The sequence below is a fragment of the Scyliorhinus torazame genome, chromosome 14 (assembly GCF_047496885.1).
Source record: "Scyliorhinus torazame isolate Kashiwa2021f chromosome 14, sScyTor2.1, whole genome shotgun sequence".
NCBI classification, from domain to species: domain Eukaryota; kingdom Metazoa; phylum Chordata; class Chondrichthyes; order Carcharhiniformes; family Scyliorhinidae; genus Scyliorhinus; species Scyliorhinus torazame.
The window spans coordinates 135817531-135840014 of record NC_092720.1 but is presented as its reverse complement, the minus strand read 5'-3'; the positions used below and the strand labels follow the sequence as shown (position 1 = coordinate 135840014).

Sequence of the window (22484 nt, the reverse complement as noted above, 5' to 3'; positions counted from 1 at the left end):
CTATAACAGTTCCCTTAGATTAGAAAATTATATACCACTCCATTATTTACAAAGGGAAAACAAGGAATTATAGACCAGTCAGTCTTTTGTTTTATTTATTCTTTCATGGGATGTGGGCGTTGCTAGCAAGGCCGGTTTTTGTTGCTCCATCCCTTATTTCCCTTGAGCGGCAACCATATTGCTGCAAATCTGGAGTCACATGTAGATTTTTAATTCCAGATTTTCTTTTCTTGGGAGTCAAATTCCACCATCTGCCGTGGTGGGATTCGAACGTGGGTCCCCAGAGCATTACTCTGGATCTCTGGATTACTGGTCCAGTGACAATACCACTATGCCATTGCCTTCTTTAGACTAATAGTCTAATATCTATTGTCAGGAAATAACTAGAGACTATTATTTAAGGGTAGAGTTAAGGCTCTTAACATAGACTAAGGAGCACGGAAATATTTCAGTTAATCAGAACATCAGCACAGATTTGTAAAGGTTGATCATGCCTGACAAATCTGATTAAAGAGGTGACTGAAGTAGTGGAATAGGGACTGTCCATAAATATTACATCTACGGACTTCGAGAAGGTATCAGTCAAGTGTCCCATACAAGATTGTTAAAGTTGAAGTTCATGGATTTGAAGGCAAAAATAAATGACCTGGCTGGGAAATAGGCTGAACGTCAGAAGACAGGAAATGAGCTGTTACTCTAATTAGCAAGAGGTGCTGGTGCCCTGTATGTGGCGGGGCCTGAACTACATTCATAACATTTATTTATATATGTTTATTTATTTCACTATGTTTATCTGCATCTTAGATAAGGGAATGGAGAGCCACATTATCCAAGTCTCATTGCCGTTTAGAAGAATGAGAGAGGATCTTATTGAAAGATACAGGATTCTGAGGGAATTTGACAGGGTGGATGCCTGGAATATGTTCCTCTTTTTGGGGAGTCTAAAACTCAGCAGGACAGTTTAAAAGTAAGGGGTCTCCTATTTAAGATGGAGGCGAGGCGGCATTTCTTTTCCTCTCAGAAGGTTTTAGACTTTGGAATTATTTTTCACAGAGAACGGAGGCTGGGTCATTGAATATATTCAAGGCTGAGCTCGACAGACTTTTGATCAACAAGGGAGTCAATGGGGGCAGGCAGGAAAGTGGAGTTAAGATCACAATGAGAAGATCTGGCATGATCTTACCAAATGGCAAAGCAGATTGGAGGGGCCAAATGGCCTACTCCTGCACCTATTTCTTCTGTTCTAACAACACATAGATTGGTGAGATTATAAGCAGTGTAGATGGAACCATTAAATAAATTAATAGAGTAATTGAATGGGGAAACCTTTCAATGTGGGCAAGTGAAAGCTCATTCACGTAAAAGGATAGAACAGGGTACTTTCTAAGAGATGAAAAGCTGGAAACATTGGAAGCCCAAAGAGATTTTGGTGATTCATGTACAATGATTATTAAAATATCATGAACGGGACAGAAAATAATCACAGGTTAATGAATTGCTGTATTTTATATTTTGAGGGCTAGAATATAAGGGGGTAGCAGTCATGCTACAGCTACACAAAACCCTGCTTAGATCAAACAGGAGGGCAGCAAAGTGAAGTTGAGGTCACAATCAGGTCAGCCTTGATCACACCGAATTGCTAGCAGGCCTCCAGGGTCTGCTTCTATTTCCGATATTATGTTCTCATACCAGGAACAGAGTGCAGTTCTGGCCACCACACCGTAGGAGGGATATATTGGCCTTAGAAGGTATTCAGTGTAGATTTACCAGAATGGCGCCTGGACACTTAAGAGATTACGTAAACTATATATTCTCCACTATTTTGATGATGAAGAGTGATTTGATGAAAGTTCTCAAATGCTTTCAGGGGAACCGATTGGGCAGATAAAGATAAACTATTTCCACTGATGGGGAGTCTGGGTCAAGGGGATGTAGCTTAAAAAATAGTGCCAGGCATTTCAGGAGTTATGAAATACCTCTTTCTGTAAACAGTGGGGGACATTTGGAGCTCTTCTCCTGCAAACAGTAAATTTTAAATCGGAGATTCTTATATTTGTATGAACTAAAGGTACATGGGGCAAAGGGTGGGATATGAAATTAAAATCACCCATGCTTTCATGAGGGAACAGGTTCGAAGGGACAAATGACATGCTCCACTTCCCAAGTTCTTAAGCCTCCCCTTAAATGTGGCAATACTAGCTGTTGCAAGTGTTTGAAATAGAAAGTACCCATATTCTCAACAATCTCTAAAAAGAGAGAGAAAATTAATGAGAGACAAGAAGGAACAATCCAAGATAAAGGCAGGCAGAGTGAGAGAAAGATTAACAGTAGGACCAGTTGCTTAAAAGCCCTGAAGAACAGATGGCAATAATAGCCGAGAAATGCTGTAGGTATTTATGATTTTCTTCTACCTGTTATTTTAACAGAGATATTAACTTAGTTGAATGAAGCATTTGATAGAGTGGAGTGGGATTATTTGTGGGAGGTGTTGAGGAGATTTGGTTTTGGAGAGGGGTATGTTAGATGGGTGCAGCTGTTGTATAGGGCCCCGATGGCGAGCGTGGTCACGAATGGACGGGGATCTGCATATTTTCGGCTCCATAGAGGGACAAGGCAGGGATGCCCTCTGTCCCCATTATTGTTTGCACTGGCGATTGAGCCCCTGGCGATAGCGTTGAGGGGTTCCAAGAAGTGGAGGGGAGTACTTAGAGGAGGAGAAGAACACCGGGTATCTTTGTATGCGGACGATTTGCTACTATACGTGGCAGACCCGGCGGAGGGGATGCCAGAAATAATGCGGATACATGGGGAGTTTGGGGATTTTTCAGGGTATAAATTGAACATGGGGAAAAGTGAGTTGTTTGTGGTGCATCCAGGGGAGCAGAGTAGAGAAATAGAGGACCTACTGTTGAGGAAGGTAACAAGGGACTTTCGTTACCTGGGGATCCAGATAGCCAAGAATTGGGGCACATTGCATAGGTTAAATTTAACGCGGTTGGTGGAACAAATGGAGGAGGATTTCAAGAGATGGGATATGGTATCCCTGTCACTGGCAGGGAGGGTGCAGGCGGTTAAGATGGTGGTCCTCCCGAGATTCCTCTTTGTGTTTCAGTGCCTCCCGGTGGTGATCACGAAGGCTTTTTTTAAAAGGATTGAAAAGAGCATCATGGGTTTTGTGTGGGCCGGGAAGACCCCGAGAGTGAGGAAGGGATTCTTACAGCGTAGCAGGGATGGGGGGGGGGGGGGGGGGGGGGGGGGGGGGGGGGGGGGCTGGCACTACCGAGCCTAAGTGAGTATTATTGGGCCGCTAATATTTCAATGGTGAGTAAGTGGATGGGAGAGGAGGAGGGAGCGGCGTGGAAGAGATTAGAGAGGGCGTCCTGTAGGGGGACTAGCCTACAGGCTATGGTGACAGCCCCATTGCCGTTCTCACCGAGGAACTACACCACAAGCCCGGTGGTGGTGGCTACACTGAAGATTTGGGGACAGTGGAGACGGCATAGGGGAAAGACTGGAGCCTTGGGGGGGTGCCCGATAAGAAACAACCATAGGTTTGCCCCGGGGGGAATGGATGGGGGATATGGAATGTGGCAAAGAGCAGGAATAACGCAACTGAAAGATCTGTTTGTGGATGGGAAGTTCGCGAGTCTGGGAGCGCTGACCGAGAAATATGGGTTGCCCCAAGGGAATGAATTCAGGTATATGCAACTGAGGGCTTTTGCGAGGCAACAGGTGAGGGAATTCCCGCAGCTCCCGACACAAGAGGTGCAGGACAGAGTGATCTCAAAGACATGGGTGGGGGATGGTAAGGTGTCAGATATATATATAGGGAAATGAGGGAGGAAGGGGAGACTATGGTAGAAGAACTAAAAGGGAAATGGGAAGAAGAGCTGGGGGAGGAGATCGAGGAGGGGCTGTGGGCAGATGCCCTAAGCAGGGTAAACTCGTCGTCCTCGTGTGCCAGGCTAAGCCTGATTCAGTTTAAGGTATTACACAGGGCGCATATGACTGGAGCACGGCTCAGTAAATTTTTTGGGGTGGAGGATAGGTGTGCGAGGTGCTCGAGAAGCCCAGCGAATCATACCCATATGTTTTGGTCATGCCCGGCACTACAGGGGTTTTGGATGGGGGTGACAAAGGTGCTTTCAAAAGTAGTGGGGGTCCGGGTCGAACCAAGCTGGGGGTTGGCTATATTTGGGGTTGCACAAGAGCCGGGAGTGCAGGAGGCGAGAGAGGCCGATGTTTTGGCCTTTGCGTTCCTAGTAGCCCGGCGCAGGATATTGCTAATGTGGAAAGAAGCCAAGCCCCCGGGGGTGGAGACCTGGATAAATGACATGGCAGGGTTTATAAAGCTAGAGCGGATTAAGTTCGTTCTAAGGGGGTCGGCTCAAGGGTTCACCAGGCGGTGGCAACCGTTCGTCGAATACCTCGCAGAAAGATAGATGGAATGAAAAAAGGCAGCAGCAGCAGCCCAGGATGGGGGGGGGGGGGGGGGGGGGGGGGGGGGAGGAACCGGACTCTCAGGGTTGTTAATATATACTGTATAATATGTATAGGTCGTTGCTACAGATAATTATATATTGGACTGTTAAATTATATTTTTGGAGAGTGTTACTTGTGATAAGGCAGTTGCCAATTAGGGTTAGTTTTCATTTTTGTTATTTATTATTTATTCATTTTTTTTTGTTTTGTTTGTAAAATAGGTCATTGTTATTTGTGTTGTTACAATATTGTGTAAAGGATGCACAATGTACTGTGTTGGTTGACCAAAAATTTTCAATAAAATATTTATTAAAAAAAAACTTAGTTGAATGAAACAAGGCAAAGCACATGTTAAAATAACAGGAGAACACCACAAAACTAGTTAATAAATTCCTGATATCACCAATCATTTCCGGGCATAATTTTCTGTTCAAGAACAACGCCACAAGAAATCACATAAAATATATTGAGAAATAACCTTAGTCACAAAATGACTCATATTTGAGCTATAGTTTGAAGATCCTCACAAACATCTATAATCGATTAAAAATCCGACATATTTCAGTGTACTTCCCAATGCTGCTTTCCATTGTAAATTTAGCTATGTCCACATTTACAATAGAAACTGTCGATGTAAACGTGATTATACCTTCTTCCTGGAGGTACTGCGGCAGCACCACCACCTCTTGCAGCAAGGTGGAATTACAATGTGACATGTTTACATAGGCAGTTTTCAGTACAATTCTGGACACTAGATTATTTTATGTAATGTGTATAAAAATGTCAGAATATATGAAGTCAAAATGATGACTTGTCCAATCGTCCCATTGTCTCCACCCCACTTAGACCATAAGACATAGGAGCAGAATTAGACCACTCAGCCCATCGAGTTTGCTCCGCCATTCAATCATGGCTGATATTTTTCTCATCCCCATTCTCCTGCCTTCTCCCATAATCCCTGATCCCCTTATTGATCAAAAAGCTATCTCTGACTTAAAGACACTCAGTAATTTGGCCTCCACAGCCTCCTGCGGCAAAGAGTTCCACAGATTCACCACCCTCTGGCTGAAGAAATTCCTCCTCATCTCAGTTTTAAAGGATCGTCCGTTTAGCCTGAGAATGTGTCCTCTGCTTCTAGTTTTTCATACAAGTGGAAACATCCTCTCCACGTCCACTCTATCCAGGCCACGCAGTATCCTGTACGCTTCAATAAGATCCCCCCTCATCCTTCTAAACTCCAATCAGTACAGACCCAGAGTCCTCAACTGTTCCTCATACAACAAGCTCTTCATTCCAGGAATCATTCTTGTGAACCTCCTCTGGACCCTTTCCAAGGCCAGCACATCCTTCCTTAGATACAGGGGCTCAAAACTGCTCACAATACTCCAAATGGGATCTGACCAGAGCCTTATACAGCCTCAGAGGTACATCCCTGGTCTTGTACTCTAGCCCTCTCGACATGAATGCTAACATTGTATTTGCCTTCCTAACTGCCGACTGAACCTGCACATTAACCATAAGAGAATCGTGAACAAGGACTCCCAAGTCCTTTTGCGCTTCTGATTTCCTAAGCATCTTCCCATTTAGAAAATAGTCTATGCCTCCATTTCGCCTTCCAAAGTACATAACCTCACACTTTTCCACATTGCATTCAATCTGCCACTTCTTTGCCCACTCTTCTAGCCTGTCCAAGTCCTTCTGCAGCCCACCTGCTTTCTCAATACTACCTGCTTCCTCAATATTACCTGCCCCTCTACAGGGGCGGGATTCTCTGATCCTGAGGCTAAGTGTAGACGCCGTCGTAAATGCCGTCGCGTTTCTCAACGGCGTCAACATGGCCTCAGGTTCAGCAATTCTGGCCCCTACAGGGGCCAGCACGGCACTGGCGCGACCCACGGCGCTCCAGCTGCCGATCCCGGCATCAGATGGGCACCGCCGGTCCGCGCATGCGTGGTGTCTCCCTTCTCCGCTCCAGCCCTGACGCAACATGGCGCAGGGATACAGGGGCTGGCGCGGAACAAAGGAGGGCCCCAGCCCGAGAGGCCGGCCCGCCAATTGGTGGGCCCCGATCAAGGGGCAGGCCACAGCGGAGGACCCCCTGCAGGGTCGGATCCCCCCTCCCCCAGGCCGCCACCGGACCCTTCCAGCCGAGGTCCCGCCGGGTAAGACCAGGTTAGAATGGCGGCGGCGGAACTCGGGTTTTTCGGTACCCGCTGGGTCCATCCCTGGCAGAGAATCGGCAGGGGGGGCCCGTAGAGCAGGCCCAGGTCAGCGCTGCACCGACGCCAATGGCGCCGATTCTCCGATCGCGTGCCACCGTCGGGGCGGCGTGGCGCGATTCGCGCCGGTCGCGGCGATTCTCCGGCCCGGCCCCGGGCTCAGAGAATCCGGCCCCAGATCTTTGTATCATCTGCAAACTTAGCAACAGTGCCTTCAGTTCCTTCCTCCGAATCATTAATGTATATGAATACTGTATTTGACTCCATATACACCATCACAGGAAATCAACTGGTACACATTGGCTTGCTAAAATATCTATGCCAACAACTCCATACGGAATTTCCCATTTTAATTATGTCCCAACCTACCCTTTGTTTGATATAAATAACCCTTTCCTGTGGTAACCATTATGTTTCAGTGGGATTTTTCAATATTACATTGAATTACATTACAATACAATACGTTACAATCTTACACTGAAATGGTTCAATAAGAAAGGTTCTCATGTGTTTACAGTTAAAGTCTCTAGACACGAGTTGGCGCTGACGCTCTACCTTCGTTTATTGATCTCCAAGTAGAAAAGCTTTCATTAGATCAAACAGGAATTTTAAAGTACCCAGTGCACAGGCTTTGTCGGTTTTCCCCCTTTGGAGATGATATTTGTTCCCTATACACTTTGGGCCATTCTTGGGCCAGGGAATTGCACACCCGAGAAGGTGACCCGCTTCATTATAAATCACACTTCTAGAATATGGATATTATGTTGATGAAGTCTCTCTGATAGTAGCAGTGGAAATACTGGACTGAACAATGTGAACCAGGAGGGACAGTGGTCTGTCAGAGGATGATAATTCTTTAGCAGTGTCGTCTGGAAGAAGGTATAACTCAACCAGGGAGGGTATTCACCTCCATACTCCCAGAATGCCTTGATCCACTGCAATTCGCATACCGCTGCAACCGGTCCACATCAGACACCATTTCCCTACACTCATCCCGAGAGCATCTCGAAAACAAGAACTCCTACATTAGACTCCTATTTATTGACTACAGTTCCGCCTTCAACACCATAATCCCAGCCAAGCTCATATCAAAGCTCCAAAATCTAGGACTTGGCTCCCCACTCTGCAACTGGATCCTCGATTTTCTGACCAACAGACCACAATCAGTAAGAATGAACAACAACACCTCCTCCACAATAGTCCTCAACACCGGTGCCCCGCAAGGCTGCGTACTTAGCCCCCTACTCTACTCCCAGTACACACACGACTGCGTGGCAAAACTTGGTTCCAACTCCATCTACAAGCTTGCTGACGATACGACCATAGTGGGCCGGATCTCGAATAACGACGAGTCCGAATACAGGAGGGAGATAGAGAACCTAGTGGAGTGGTGTAACGACAACAATCTCTCCCTCAATGCCAGCAAAACTAAAGAGCTGGTAATTGACTTCAGGAAGCAAAGTACGTACACACCCCTGTCAGCATCAACGGGGCCATGGTGGAGATGGTTAGCAGTTTCAAATTCCTAGGGGTGCACAGCTCCAAAAATCTGTCCTGGTCCACCCACGTCGACGCTACCACCAAGAAAGCACAACAGCGCCTATACTTCCTCAGGAAACTAAGGAAATTCGGCAAGTCCACATTAACCCGTACCAACTTTTACAGCTGCACCATAGAAAGCATCCTATCGGGCTGCATCACAACTGCTCGGCCCAGGACCGCAAGAAACTTCAGAGAGTCGTGAACACCGCCCAGTCCATCACACGAACCTGCCTCCCATCCATTGACTCCATCTACACCTCCTGCTGCCTGGGGAAAGCGGGCAGCATAATCAAAGATCCCTCCCACACGGCTTACTCACTCTTCCAACTTCTTCCATCGGGCAGGAGATACAGAAGTCTGAGAACATGCATGAACAGACTCAAAAACAGCTTCTTCCCCACTGTCACCAGACTCCTAAATGACCCTCTTATGGACTGACCTCATTAACACTACACCCTGTATGCTTCATCCGATGCCAGTGCTTATGTAGTTACATTGTATATCTTGTGTTGCCCTATTATGTATTTTCTTTTATTCCCTTTTCTTCTCATATACTTAATGGTCTGTTGAGCTGCTCGCAGAAAAATACTTTTCACTGTACCTCGGTAAACGTGACAATAAACAAATCCAATCCAATCCAATTCCCCCCCAGACACTATTTCCCACATTGCATCCAATCTGCATCCCAATCTCTCTACTCCTCACACACTTGCCTGTTTAACGATAGCAGCTAATCCCAAATACAGTATCTTCCTAAATGCATTCCGCATACTTCTATCATTTACACTTTCCCATCACACTTGAATAACATTCTAATTTTAATAAAACTTATCCTCCTACTCACCATGAGCAATGTCACAGGAGTTCTGATAAGTAGAAAATACTGCATGCAGTTACCACAGCCATTCTATAAATACAAAGTTAACTTGCAAAAATTTAATTAAATAGAACAATTGTATTAATATCCAGCACTTTACATTGGTCATTAAAGGATGATCTCTAAATTTTTACTAATCAGCAGATTGTGACTCCAGTGCATTTCTGTGCACAGTTTAATTAGTATCTCAGTAATCGGTGCACAATTTTTTTTAACTGAATTAACACAAGCTGCTAATACAATCTGGTCCTATACCCCACCTGAAGTTGTCACTTTATTCCAGAGCAGGGATTGTTACATCCTGGGAAGGATGATTCCTGATACATTTAAACTACTGCAGGATTAAGAATTCCTGACCAATAAATGGCAGAGCGAACTCACAGCTCAAAGCGATAGTTTCAGGAAGGAGCCAGGAAAAAAAAGCTCGTCACAGGACGGGCCAGGAGGGAGCAGGATGGCAGGGTGGAAAAGGAGACAAGGAGAGAGTTCTAGTGACTGCACAGAGATTTGTACTGGGCGACAGGGGAACTCTCAGGTTATGTGGTCACTCAAGCCTGCAGGGACAAGGTGACATCACGATATTGAAGCTTTGACCTGACTGGTTCCTGTTAACTATGTGCCAGAAATTGACCAATCAGAAAGGTGGCTATGACCAGAGGCTCAGTAACAGATGTGTGCAGAGAGATACCAAAAAACATGCAAGATATTAAAATATTTACACAGCGTAAAGAGATTGGTTTCGGAAAGCTGTTTTCATTCTCACTCGGGGTTGACCAAATTCTCATGCTGCTTCTGCAGCTGCAATTCATACTTACTTCAATACTTGAGCTGCAGTGTTAGGTCCGTACCACTGTCCAATTGACTTTCCTTCTCCGACGCCCATTTGAGCTGATCCAAGATGAAAGGACATAATTACAATTGTCATCTTTTTCCAGAAGCAAGCTTACCAACCTACACATCCTTCCCAATAACTAATCTCTCCCCCAGTAATGCAGAAATCAATGATTTTTCCAAATGGATTCACATAAATAAAATAAATAAATAATCTTTATTGTCACAAGTAGGCTTACATTAACACTGCAATGAAGTTACTGTGAAAAGTCCCTTGTCGCCACATTCCTGCGCCTGTTCGGGTACACTGAGGGAGAATTCATAATTCTCAGCTGGTACAGGAATTGAAATCGCGCTGCATCACAAACCAGCTGTCTAGCCCACTGAGCTATTTCTTTTTTTTATATCAAACATTTTATTGAGGTATTTGTGATTTTGTAACAATAACAGAAGAAACAATGTACATACAAATATAAACATAGTGCAAAGGCTGTCTTCCTCCCTCACAGGTCCCACCTTTCTTACACACTAATCTAAGCTAAACCATCCCCCTTCTCTGCTGACGGTTAATTTTCTCTAAAGTCGACGAACGGTTGCCACCTCCAGAGGAACCCTGACATTGACCCTCTCAGGGCGAACTTGATTTTCTCCAGACAGAGAAAGCAAGCCATGTCAGTGAGCCAGGTATCTGGCTTTGGGGGCTTTGAGTCCCTCCAAGCTAATAGTATCCGTCTCCGGGCTACCAGAGAAGCAAAGGCCAGAACATCGGCCTCTTACTCCTCCTGGACTCCCCGATCCTCCGACACTCTGAAAATCGGCATCTCTGGACTCTGTGCCACCCTTGTTTTGTTTTTTTTAAAACTTGTTTTTATTCAAGATTTTGCAGAATTTTTACAAAACCACTACCAAAAAAAGGACAGAAAAAAAAAATTAACAACTTAACAAAACAAGGTGGGATAACTACCATTTACAAGAGAAATCTATCCACAACCCATACCTCCCCCCCCCGCCCCTCCCAGTTTGCTGCTGCTGCTGACCTCCTCACTTAACGTTCCGTGAGAAAGTCAAGGAATGGTTGCCACCACCTGGAGAACCCTAGCAAGGACCCTCTCAAGGCAAACTTCATCCTCTCCAAACTTAGAAACCCAGCCATGTCACTAACCCAAGTCTCCACACTTGGGGGTTTCGCGTCCCTCCACATTAACAAAATCCGTCTCCGGGCTACCAAGGAGGCAAAGGCCAGGACTTTGGCCCCTTTCGGCTCCTGCACTCCCGGATCTTCTGACACCCCAAATATCGCTATCCCCAGACTCGGCTTTACCCGAGTGTCCAAGACCTTGGACATAGCCTTTGCAAAGTCCTGCCAGAATTCTTTAAGCGCCAGGCATGCCCAAAACATATGGACATGGTATGCTGGGCTCCCTGAACACCTCACACACCTGTCCTCCACCCCAAAGAACTTGCTCATTCTTGCCGCTATCATATGCGCCTGGTGGACCACCTTAAACTGAATCAAGCTAAGCCTGGCACAAGATGTGGAGGAATTGACCCTGCCCAGGGCATCCGCCCACAGGCCCTCATCCAGCTCCTCACCCAGCTCCTCCGCCGAGGCCTCTCCTCTGCCTCCTGCAGTTCCTGGTATATGTCTGATACATTTCCGTCTCCTACCCACATGACCAAGACCACCCTGTCCTGTATCCTGTGGGAAGTTAGCAGCGGAAATTCCACCACCTGTTTTTCAAGAAAGCGCGGACTTGCAGGTACTTAAAGGTATTCCCGAGGGCAAACTGAATTTCTCATCCAGCGCCTTCAGGCTAGAGAAAGTCCCATCTATAAACAAGTCCCCCATCCTTTTGATACCCGCTCTGTGCCAGCTTAGAAACCCTCTGTCTATTCTACCCGGGACGAACCTGTGGTTGTTTCGTATCGGGGTCCAGACTGAGGCCCCTACCTCCCCCTTATGCCTTCTCCACTGAGCCCAGATCCTCAGTGTCGCCATCACCACTGGGCTCGTGGTGTACCGTGAGGCGAGAGCGGCAGCGGTGCCGTTATAAGTGCCCCCATGCTAGTATCCCTGCAAGATGCCGCCCCCCCCCCCCCCCCCCACACCACTACCCATTTCCGAATCATGGATATGTTCGCTGCCCAATAATAGCTGCAGAAGTTTGGCAGCGCAAGCCCCCCCCCCCCACACCCACCCCCAACCCCGGATTGCGCTCTAAGAACATAGATGTTGTGTCGAGCATTGTCCGAAACCAAGATCAAGCTATCCCACTCCCTGTCGTTCTGGTGTGCTCCATGTGCCTATCCAATAGCCGCTTGAAAGTTCCTAAAGTGTCTGACTCCACTATCAGTCTTTTAACTCGCGGGGTCTTGTTTGCCCACACAAATCCCGTGATAATCCTGTTCACCCGCTTGAAGAAGGACTTGGGGATGAGGATGGGAAGGCACTGGAAGACGAACAAGAACCTGGGGAGGACCGTCATCTTCACAGACTGCACCCTGCCTCCCACCTCTTAAAGTCCCCCTCCAACTGATCCACAAGCCGAGTTAGGTTGAGCTTGTGCAGGGCATCCCAACTCTTAGCCACCCGCATGCCCAAATAGCGAAAGCTCCTCTCCACCATTCTGAGCGGGAGCTCTCCCAGTCTATTTTCCTGGCTGCTCGCATGGATCACAAAAAGCTCGCTTTTCCCGACAATCAACTTATACCCCGAGAAATTCCCGAAACCTTTTAGGATCTGCATGACCTCCCCCATCCCCTCCACCGGATCTGAAATATACAGGAGCAGGTCATCCGCGTACAGTGAAAGACGATGCTCCTCTGCTCCCCGAACCAGCCCCCTCCAGTTTCTAGACATCCTCAGCGCCATGGCCAACGGCTCGATTGCCAGGGCAAACAGCAGGGGGGGGGACGGGAGGAAACCCTGCCTCGTGCCACCCTGGTTTTTAACGTTGGCCGCCAACTGCCTGCCTTTACAAATCCAGTCTGGTCCTTTCCAATCACATCCGGAATGCAGTCTTCGATCCTTGAGGACAAGATTTTTGCCAACAGTTTGCCGTCAACATTTAATAAGGAGATCGGTCTGTGGACCCGCATAGCTCCGGGTCCATCTCCCGCTTCAAGATCAGTGAGATCGTGGCCTGTGACATCGTCGGGGGAAGCACCCCTCTCTCCCTTGCCTCATTAAATGTCCTTATCAGCAGCGACCCCAGCATCCAAGAGAACTTTTTGTAATCCGGGCCTGAGGCTTTACCCGACCGAATGGCATTCAGCCCTTCTGCTATTTCTTCAATCCCTATCGGGGTCCTCAGCCCTTCTGGAACCTCAGCCCCCCTAAGAATTGCCTCATTCCTTCCGGCCCAGCTGGGGGTTCCGACTAAGTGGGCAGCACGGTAGCACAAGTAGATAGCACTGTGGCTTCACAGCGCCAGGGTCCCAGGTTCAATTCCCCGCTGGGTCACTGTCTGTACGGAATCTGCACGTGGGTTTCTTACGGGTGCTCCGGTTTCCTTCCACAGTCCAAAGACGTGCAGGTTAGGTGGATTGGCCATGATAAATTGCCCTTAATGACCAAAAAGGTTCGGAGGGGTTAGGGTTACGCGGATAGGGTGGAAGTGAGGGCTTAAGTGGGTCGTGTTGTGTAGGGCGCTCTGGATCCGTGGAACACATACAGGTCACCAATACTTGAAATAATGCAACACTATTTTATTGAGTCATTAACTGTTTAACATACTCTCACTGTGGGTTAACACGATATTAGCTATAACTAAAGACCTTTGCCTTGCCCTAACCAGTTGATGCAGTCAGCACATGGTGAATGTCTGTGCTGCAGGCTGTGAACTCTGTCCTACTAGGAAGCTGCAGCTTGAATGAGCGGGAACTCTGATGCACCCTGTCTTTATAGTGCGTGTGCTCTAACTGGTGATTGGCTGCGGTATTGTGTGTGTTAATTGGTCCCAGTGTGTCCATCAGTGTGTGTCTGCACCATGATATACTGGTGTATATTACGACATCCCCCTTTTATAAAAGAATGTGCATGTGTGGCAATAAATAGTGTATGGTGAGAATGTCCCTAACTACGTGTGTGTGAAAGACATATTTACAGGACTATGTACATGAGAACTAAGCTATTTACATGGGAAGGTGCCTGGTGCAGAAAAACAGTATGTCACAAGAATAACGAGATGAACACTATATACAAACCATGTAAACGATCAAACGGAAGAACAAAACAATTCAGAAAGTCTATAAGTACACAAATTAAGTCTCTGAGGTGAGTGATGAATTCTGGTTGACCGCCTCAAGGGTGGGTCGGGAGCCGCCGGCTGAGGAGCGGGCTGGACTGCGTCAGAGTGAGGAGGATGCAAAGTGACAGGGATCTCTGCATAGTCCGTGGCAGGGTCAGCAGGAGGGCGAGGCGACAGTGGAGGATCACGTAGCGAGCGTGGAATGAGACGAAGGGCGTGTCGATTGCGGCGCCGAATGGAGCCATCCGGTAGACGAACCAGGAACGAGCGGGAGGCCACCTGCCGAAGGACAATAGCGGTTGCAGACCAGCCACCATCCGGAAGATGGGTGTGGACGTTGTCATCTGGAGCCAGAGCAGGGAGATCAGCTGCACGGGAGTCATGAGCCGCCTTGTGCTGTGCACGAGACAGCTGCATCCGTTGAAGGACCGGAACGTGGTCAAGGTCTGGGACATGAATGAACGGCACTGTCGTCCTCAGGGTGCGACCCATGAGCAATTGGGTTGGCGACAGGCCAGTGGACAGTGGGGCAGAGCGATAGGCCAGCAAAGCGAGGTAGAAATCGGACCCAGCATCGACGGCCTTGCAGAGGATCCATTTGACTATATGTACTCCCTTTTCCACTTTGCCGTTGGATTGGGGGTACAGGGGACTGGATGTCACATGGGCAAAATTGTACTGCCTGGCGAAGTTGGACCATTCCTGGCTTGCGAAGCAGGGGCCATTGTCCGACATAACCGTGAGTGGGATGCCGTGTCGAGCAAAGGTGTCCTTACAGGCACAGATGACTGCAGACGATGTGATATCGTGCAACCGTATCACCTCCGGGTAATTTGAAAAGTAGTCCAGGATCAGGACATAGTCTCTACCCAGCGCATGGAACAGGTTGATGCCCACCTTGGTCCAACTCATGGGGCTGCAGGGTCTCACGTAGTTGGGCCGGCTGGAAGCGCTGACAAGTGGGGCAGTTGAGCACTGTGTTGGCTATGTCTTCATTAATGCCGGGCCAGTACACTGCCTCTAGGGCCTGTGGAAAAGGGCACTTTTCCACACCAAGGTGGCCCTCGTGTAGCTGTTCCAGGATGAGCTGGCGCATGCTAATAGGGATGACAATGCAGTCCAGTTTCAGAAGAACCCCGTCTACTACCGCCAGATCACCTCTGACATTATAGAACTGAGGGCATTGGCCCTTGAGCCACCCGTCTGTTAGGTGGCGCATGACAGGCTGTAGCAAGGGGTCAGCCGCCGTCTCGCGGCGAATTTGGACGAGGGGTTCATCCATGGCAGGTAGATTGGAGGCCACGAAGGCCACATGGGCGTCAACCTGGCAGACGAATCCCGCTGGGTCACAAGGAGTGTTGACTGCCTTGGAGAGAGCGTCAGCAATGATGAGGTCTTTGCCTGGGGTGTATACCATCTGGAAGTCATATCGCCGGAGCTTGAGAAGAATACGCTGGAGGTGAGGTGTCATGTCGTTCAAGTCTTTCTGCATCATATTGACCAGCGGGCGATGGTCGGTCTCGACGGTGAATTGAGGAAGTCCGTACACATAATCGTGAAACTTAACCACACCGGTCAGAAGGCCCAGGCACTCCTTTTCTATCTGCGCGTAGCGCTGCTCCGTGGGGGTCATGGCGCGTGACGCATATACAACGGGGGCCCATGATGAGGCCTCATCACGTTGCAGGAGCACTGCCCCAATGCCGGATTGGCTGGCATCGGTCAAAATTTTGGTCTCTTTTGCTGGATCAAAGAAAGCCAAGACCAGGGCCGTAGTGAGTTTGGTTTTGAGTTCTCTCCATTCACGCTCGTGGGCAGGGAGCCATTGGAAGTCTGTTGTCTTCCTGAGGTTCTGGAGAGCCGTGGTATGAGAGGCGAGGTTAGGGATGAACTTCCCTAAAAAGTTGACCATGCCCAGAAATCGGAGGACCGCCTTCTTGTCCTCTGGCGTTTTCATGGCTGTGATGGCAGCCACCTTGTCCGCATCCGGCCGCACACTTAACTGGGAGATGTGGTCCCCGAGGAACTTGAGTTCCGTCTGACCAAAAGAGCATTTGGCCCTGTTGAGGCGGAGGCCCTGCTCACGTATACGTTTGAATACGTGGAGAGCCGGGGTCAGTTGAAGTCAGCTGACTTACGGAAGTAATATGGGGGGAGCAATCACGCTAGAAAGAGATCTAGCGGGGGGACGGGGACGGGGGGGGGGGGGGACAACTGGGTTGCTGCTGCGGAAATCCAAAGGGGGGGGGGGGACAACTGGGTTGCTGCTGCGGAAATCCAAAAGAAATGGCTGAAGAGTGGGTGGACGGGGATGGTGTGCGACGCTGGGGGAGCGAGCGGGAGCGCGGAGGCGGGATATGGGACTGGCCTAGAGAAGGTAATGGCTAGTCGACACGGGAGGGGGGCAGGTAGCGCCCTAGTGAGGCTGATCACGTGGAACGTGAGAGGCCTGAACGGACCGATAAAAAGGGCCCGAGTGCTCGCGCATTTGAAAGGACTAAGGGCAGACGTGGTTATGCTCCAAGAGACGCACCTAAAGGTGACGGACCAAGTTAGGTTAAGGAAAGGATGGGTGGGACAGGTGTTCCACTCAGGACTGGACGCAAAGAACAGAGGGGTGGCCATTTTGGTGGGGAAACGGGTAGCATTTGAAGCAAAGAACATCGTAGCAGATAGCGGAGGTAGATATGTAATGGTGAGTGGCAGGCTGGAGGGAATGGAGGTCGTGTTGGTTAATGTGTATGCCCCAAACTGGGACGATGTGGGATTTATGAGATGGATGCTGGGGCGTATACCGGACCTGGAGGTGGGAAACTTGATTTTAGGAGGGGACTTTAATACGGTGCTGGACCCGGGGCTAGATAGATCCAGCTCAAGGACTGGAAGAAGGCCGGCAGCAGCCAAGGTACTCAAGGGGTTTATGGACCAAATGGGGGGAGTGGATCCATGGCGATTTCTTAGACCTAGGGCTAGGGAGTTCTCCTTCTTCTCCCATGTCCATAAAGTGTACTCCCGGATAGATTTTTTTTGTTTTGGGAAGGTCGTTGATCTCTAGGGTGGAAGAAGCTGAGTACTCAGCCATAGCGGTTTCGGACCATGCCCCACATTGGGTGGACCTGGAATTAGGAGAGGAAAGGGAGCAGAGAACACTCTGGCGATTAGATGTGTGACTGATGGCGGATGAGGGAGTGTGTGCAAGAGTGAGGGCGTGTATTGAGAGATACCTGGAGGTCAATGACGACGGCGAGGTCCCTGTGGGAGTGGTATGGGAAGCACTAAAAGCGGTGGCCAGAGGAGAGCTGATCTCCATTGGGGCCCACAAAAGGAAAACAGAGGCCAAGGAAAGGGAAAGATTACTGGGGGAGATTTTAAGGGTGGATAGGGAATTTGCAGAGACCCCGGAGGAGGAACTGTACAGGGAGAGGAGACGACTCCAGACGGAGTTTGACCTTCTGACCACCAGAAAGGCGGAGGTACTGTGGAGGAAGGCACAGGGGAGGAGGTATGAATATGGGGAAAAGGCTAGTTGCCTGTTGGCTCATCAATTGCGAAAGAGGGCAGCAGCGAGGGAGATAGGAGGAATTAGAGACGAAAGGGGAGACACGGTGCGAAGGGCAGGAAAGATAAATGAGGTGTTCAAGACCTTCTATGAGGGACTGTATAGGTCTCAACCCCCAGAGGGAGAGGAGGGGATGCGGCAGTTCCTGGACCAATTGAGGTTCCCGAAAGTGGAGGAGCAGGAGGTGGTAGGCCTGGGGGCACCGATTGGGGTGGACGAGGTTATTAAGGGACTGGGAAGCATGCAAGCAGGGAAGGCCCCGGGACCAGAAGGGTTCCCGGTGGAATATTACAGAAAACATGTGGACTTGTTGGCCCCGTTGATGGTGAGGACGTTCAATGAGGCCAGGGAAGGGGGACTCTACCCCCGACGATGTCGGAGGCGACGATATCGCTAATTTTGAAGAGGGATAAAGATCCGTTGCAGTGCGGGTCCTATAGACCTATTTCATTATTGAACGTGGACGCCAAATTGTTGGCAAAGGTACTGGCATCGAGGATAGAGGACTGTGTCCCGGGGGTGGTGCATGAAGACCAGACAGGGTTCGTAAAAGGGAGACAACTGAATGTTGACGTGCGACGACTATTAGGGGTGATAATGATGCCCCCAGTGGAGGGGGAGGCAGAGATAGTGGCGGCAATAGATGCAGAGAAGGCATTTGATAGGGTGGAGTGGGAGTATTTATGGGAAGTGTTAAGGAGGTTTGGGTTCGGGAACGGGTTTATTAGCTGGGTTAGACTTCTTTATGGGGCTCCAACGGCAAGTGTAGTTACAGGTCGACAAAGATCGGAGTATTTCCGACTATATAGGGGAACAAGACAGGGATGCCCGCTGTCTCCATTGTTGTTCGCGTTGGCAATTGAACCTCTGGCCATGGCATTGAGAGACTCCAGGAAATGGAGAGGGGTGATTAGAGGGGGAGAAGAACACAGAGTCTCGTTATACGCAGATGACCTATTGTTATACGTGTCGGACCCAGCCGGGGGGGGGGGAGGATAGAGGTTATGCAAATTTTGAGGGGGTTCGGGGATTTCTCGGGGTATAGGCTAAACATGGGGAAGAGTGAATTATTTGTGATACATCCAGGGGACCAGAGTAGAGAGATAGAAGGCTTGCCTCTAAGGAAAGTGGAAAGAAACTTCCGATACCTGGGGATTCAGATCGCTAGGAGCTGGGGAACCTTGCACAGACTTAATCTGACATGGCTGGTAGAACAAATGGAGGAGGACTTCAAGAGGTGGGACATGCAGCCTCTGTCGCTGGCGGGCAGGGTGCAAGCAATCAAGATGATGGTCCTCCCGAGGTTCTTATTTGTATTTCAATGTCTCCCTATACTAATCACTAAGACCTTTTTTAATAAAATAGACAGGAGCATAACGAGCTTCGTGTGGGCAGGGAAAGTTCCGAGAGTAAGGAGGGGGTTCCTTCAGCGTAGTAGGGACAGAGGAGGATTGGCACTACCGAACTTGGGCGATTACTATTGGGCCGCCAATGATACGTAAATGGATGATGGAGGGTGAGGGAGCGGCGTGGAAAAGACTGGAGAGAAAGTCCTGTAAAGGGACGAGTTTAGAGGCGCTGGTGACGGCGCCGCTACCGTTCTCACCTAAAAAGTTTACCACGAATCCGGTGGTGGCGGCAACATTGAATATCTGGGGACAGTGGAGGCGACAGAGAGGGGTGCGGGGAGCCCTGGTGGGGTCCCCAATCAGGAACAACCATAGGTTCGCCCCAGGAAGAATGGATGGAGGATTTCAGAGCTGGCACCAGTTGGGAATTAGGAGGGTGGGAGATTTGTTTATAGATGGGACTTTTGCGAGCTTGGGAGCATTGGAGGAAAAGTATGGGTTGCCCCGGGGAAATTTCTTGAGATAGATGCAGGTGAGGGCGTTTACTAGACAACAGGTGAGGGAATTTCCGTTGCTCCCGACACAGGGGATTCAGGACAGAGTGCTTTCAGGGGTGTGGGTCGGAGAGGGCAAGGTGTCAGAGATATACCGAGAGATGAGGGAAGAGGGGGAGGAGTCGGTGGGCGAACTAAAAGGAAAGTGGGAAGAAGAACTAGGGGAGGAGATAGAGGAGGGTATGTGGGCTGATGCCCTAAGCAGGGTAAATTCCTCTTCCTCATGCGCCAGGCTTAGCCTGATTCAATTTAAGGTGCTACATAGAGCACACATAACGGGAGCAAGATTGAGCAGGTTCTTTGGAGTGGAGGACAGATGTGGGAGGTGTGGCGGGGGCCCGGCAAACCACGCACATATGTTTTGGGCGTGCCCGGCACTGGAAGGGTATTGGAAGGGAGTGACGGGAGTGATTTCGAAGGTGGTGAAGGCCCGGGTCAAACCAGGCTGGGGGTTAGCTCTATTTGGAGTTGCGGATGAGCCGGGAGTGCAGGAGGCGAAAGAGGCCGACGTTGTGGCCTTTGCGTCCCTAGTAGCCCGGCGCAGGATCCTATTCATGTGGAAGGAGGCGAAACCCCCCGGACTGGAGGCCTGGGTAAATGATATGGCGGGGTTCATTAAATTGGAGCAGATAAAGTTTGCCCTGAGAGGGTCGGCTCAAGGGTTCACCAGGCGGTGGCAGCCATTTCTCGACTACCTAGGGGAACATTAGAGGGAAGACAGATGACCAGCAGCAGCAACCCAGGGGGTTGGGGGGGGGGGGGGGTTTAGTTTTGTTTATGTCAAAAGATAATGGGGTTTTGTTATTTGTGAATTGTTAAAAATTTCTTTATTGTTACGTTTGCTTTGTAAGAGGGGAAAAATTGTTGTTTGGAAAATATTTTCAATAAAATATATTTAAAAAAAAAAAGAATACGTGCTGGAGGCGACTGACATGCTCCTGCGGGGTGGTGGACCAAATGATTATGTCGTCGACATAGACGCGGACACCTTCAATGCCTTCCATCATTTGTTCCATAATCCTATGGAACACTTCTGAAGCCAATATGATCCCAAACGGCATCCTGTTGTAACAATATCTGCCAAAGGGGGTATTAAATGTACACAGTTTCCTGCTGGATTTGTCGAGCTGGATTTGCCAGAATCCTTTTGAGGCATCGAGTTTGGTGAAGAGCTTGGCGCGAGCCATCTCGCATGTGATCTCTTCGCGCTTGGGAATTGGATAATGCTCCCTCATGATATTGCGATTTAGATCCTTGGGATCAATGCAAATTCTCAATTCGCCGGAAGGCTTTTTTACACATACCATGGAACTGACCCAGTCGGTTGGTTCCGTGACTCTGGAAATCACTCCTTGGTCCTGGAGGTCCTGCAGCTGTTGCAGCTGTTGCTTGAGGCGGTCCTTAAGGGGTGCTGGGACCCTGCGAGGTGCGTGCACCACAGGCGTGGTATTCTGTTTCAATAAGATATTGTAGGTTTATGGGAGCGTGCCCATGCCTTCGAAGACGTCGTGGTGCTGGTTGATGCCGTCGAGTTGCACCCTGAAGTCAGTGTCCTGAAAGGCAGACGTGTCATCAGGAGAGAGAGAGTGAACTCTCTGAACTAGGTTTAACAGCTTGCATGCCTGCGCGCCAAGCAGGGAGGCTATCGAGGAGCCCACAATTTCAAAAGGAAGGATGGCTTTGCGTGACCTGTGCGTCACTTCAAGTTGGCACGAGCCGCTGGCATCAATGGCGTTACCATTGTAATTCAATAGCTGGCAGGCTGATGGAAGGATGGCTGGTTTGACACAAAGGCTTTGGAAGTCAGACCGCGCAATGAGATTGGCGGAGGCACCAGTGTCCGGGCGGAATCGTATTTGGGACCTGTTGACCGTCAGGGTGGCACACCACTCATCGTCTGGATCGATGCTGTATACTGACAGCAGCTGGTGTTTTTTGTCACGATGCCGACTCGAAAAGGCGCCTTCGGGTCCTCGGTGTCACTGTTGTGTGGGAGGTCCGCATCGGACTCGGTGACCGTGGGTTGAATTGCCTGGACATTCCTGCGAGGCTGGCTGAAGCAATATGCAGGCTGAGCTGCTCGGCATAAGGCAGCATAGTGGCCAAGTCTGCCACATCTTAGGCATTGTCGAGATTTGGCAGGGCAGAGCCACAGTTGCATGTCGTAGCGTCAGCACGTTCGCGGTGGGGTTGTGCGTGGTGCGCGCCTGCGCATTACGTTCTTCGACGTCGCCGTCCCCTCGCAAAAAGCGAACGAAATGGCCGCCCTCATTCAGGCGGAGGCCCTGGAGTTGCTCAACTGCTCGGACCCGTTCCGCCTCGTGGGGACCTTGCCGCGCCGTTTCAGCCGCTTGGATGTGGGAATACCGACTCGTGGCGTTTTCGTGTAGGACACAGGTCGCAATGGCGGTCGCTAGGGTGAGCTACTTTATTTTGAGGAGCTGCTGTCATAGGGGGTTCGACTGAACACCGAAAACGATCTGGTCGCGTATCATGGAGTCGGAGGTGGGCCCGTAGTTGCAAGACTGCACAAGGATGCAGAGGTGAGTGAGAAAGGATTGGAAAGGTTCATCCTTACCCTGCAAACGCTGTTGGAACACATAGCGCTCGAAACTTTCATTCACCTCTACGCTGCAGTGAGTGTCAAACTTCAGGAGGACCGTCTTGAACTTTGTTTTATCTTCATCATCCGCAAAGGTGAGAGAATTGAAAATGTGGATGGCATGGTCCCCGGCCGGGGATAGGAAGAGAGCGATCTTCCTGGTATCTGAAGCATCCTCCCTGTCTGTGGCCTCAAGGAAGAGCTGGAAGCGCTGTTTGA

General features: G+C 49.4%; 1 protein-coding gene across 2 annotated transcripts in view; it reads right to left on the bottom strand.

Annotated features, from left to right (window-relative positions):
- The window catches only part of atg4b (autophagy related 4B, cysteine peptidase), a 151109-nt gene that overhangs the window by 38129 nt on the left and 90496 nt on the right, over positions 1-22484 (bottom strand). For both annotated transcript variants that reach the window (XM_072474933.1, XM_072474934.1), the window contains exon 6: positions 9936-10008. In XM_072474933.1, coding sequence (XP_072331034.1) covers positions 9936-10008 — 73 coding nt within the window. The remainder of the gene's footprint in view (positions 1-9935; positions 10009-22484) is intronic.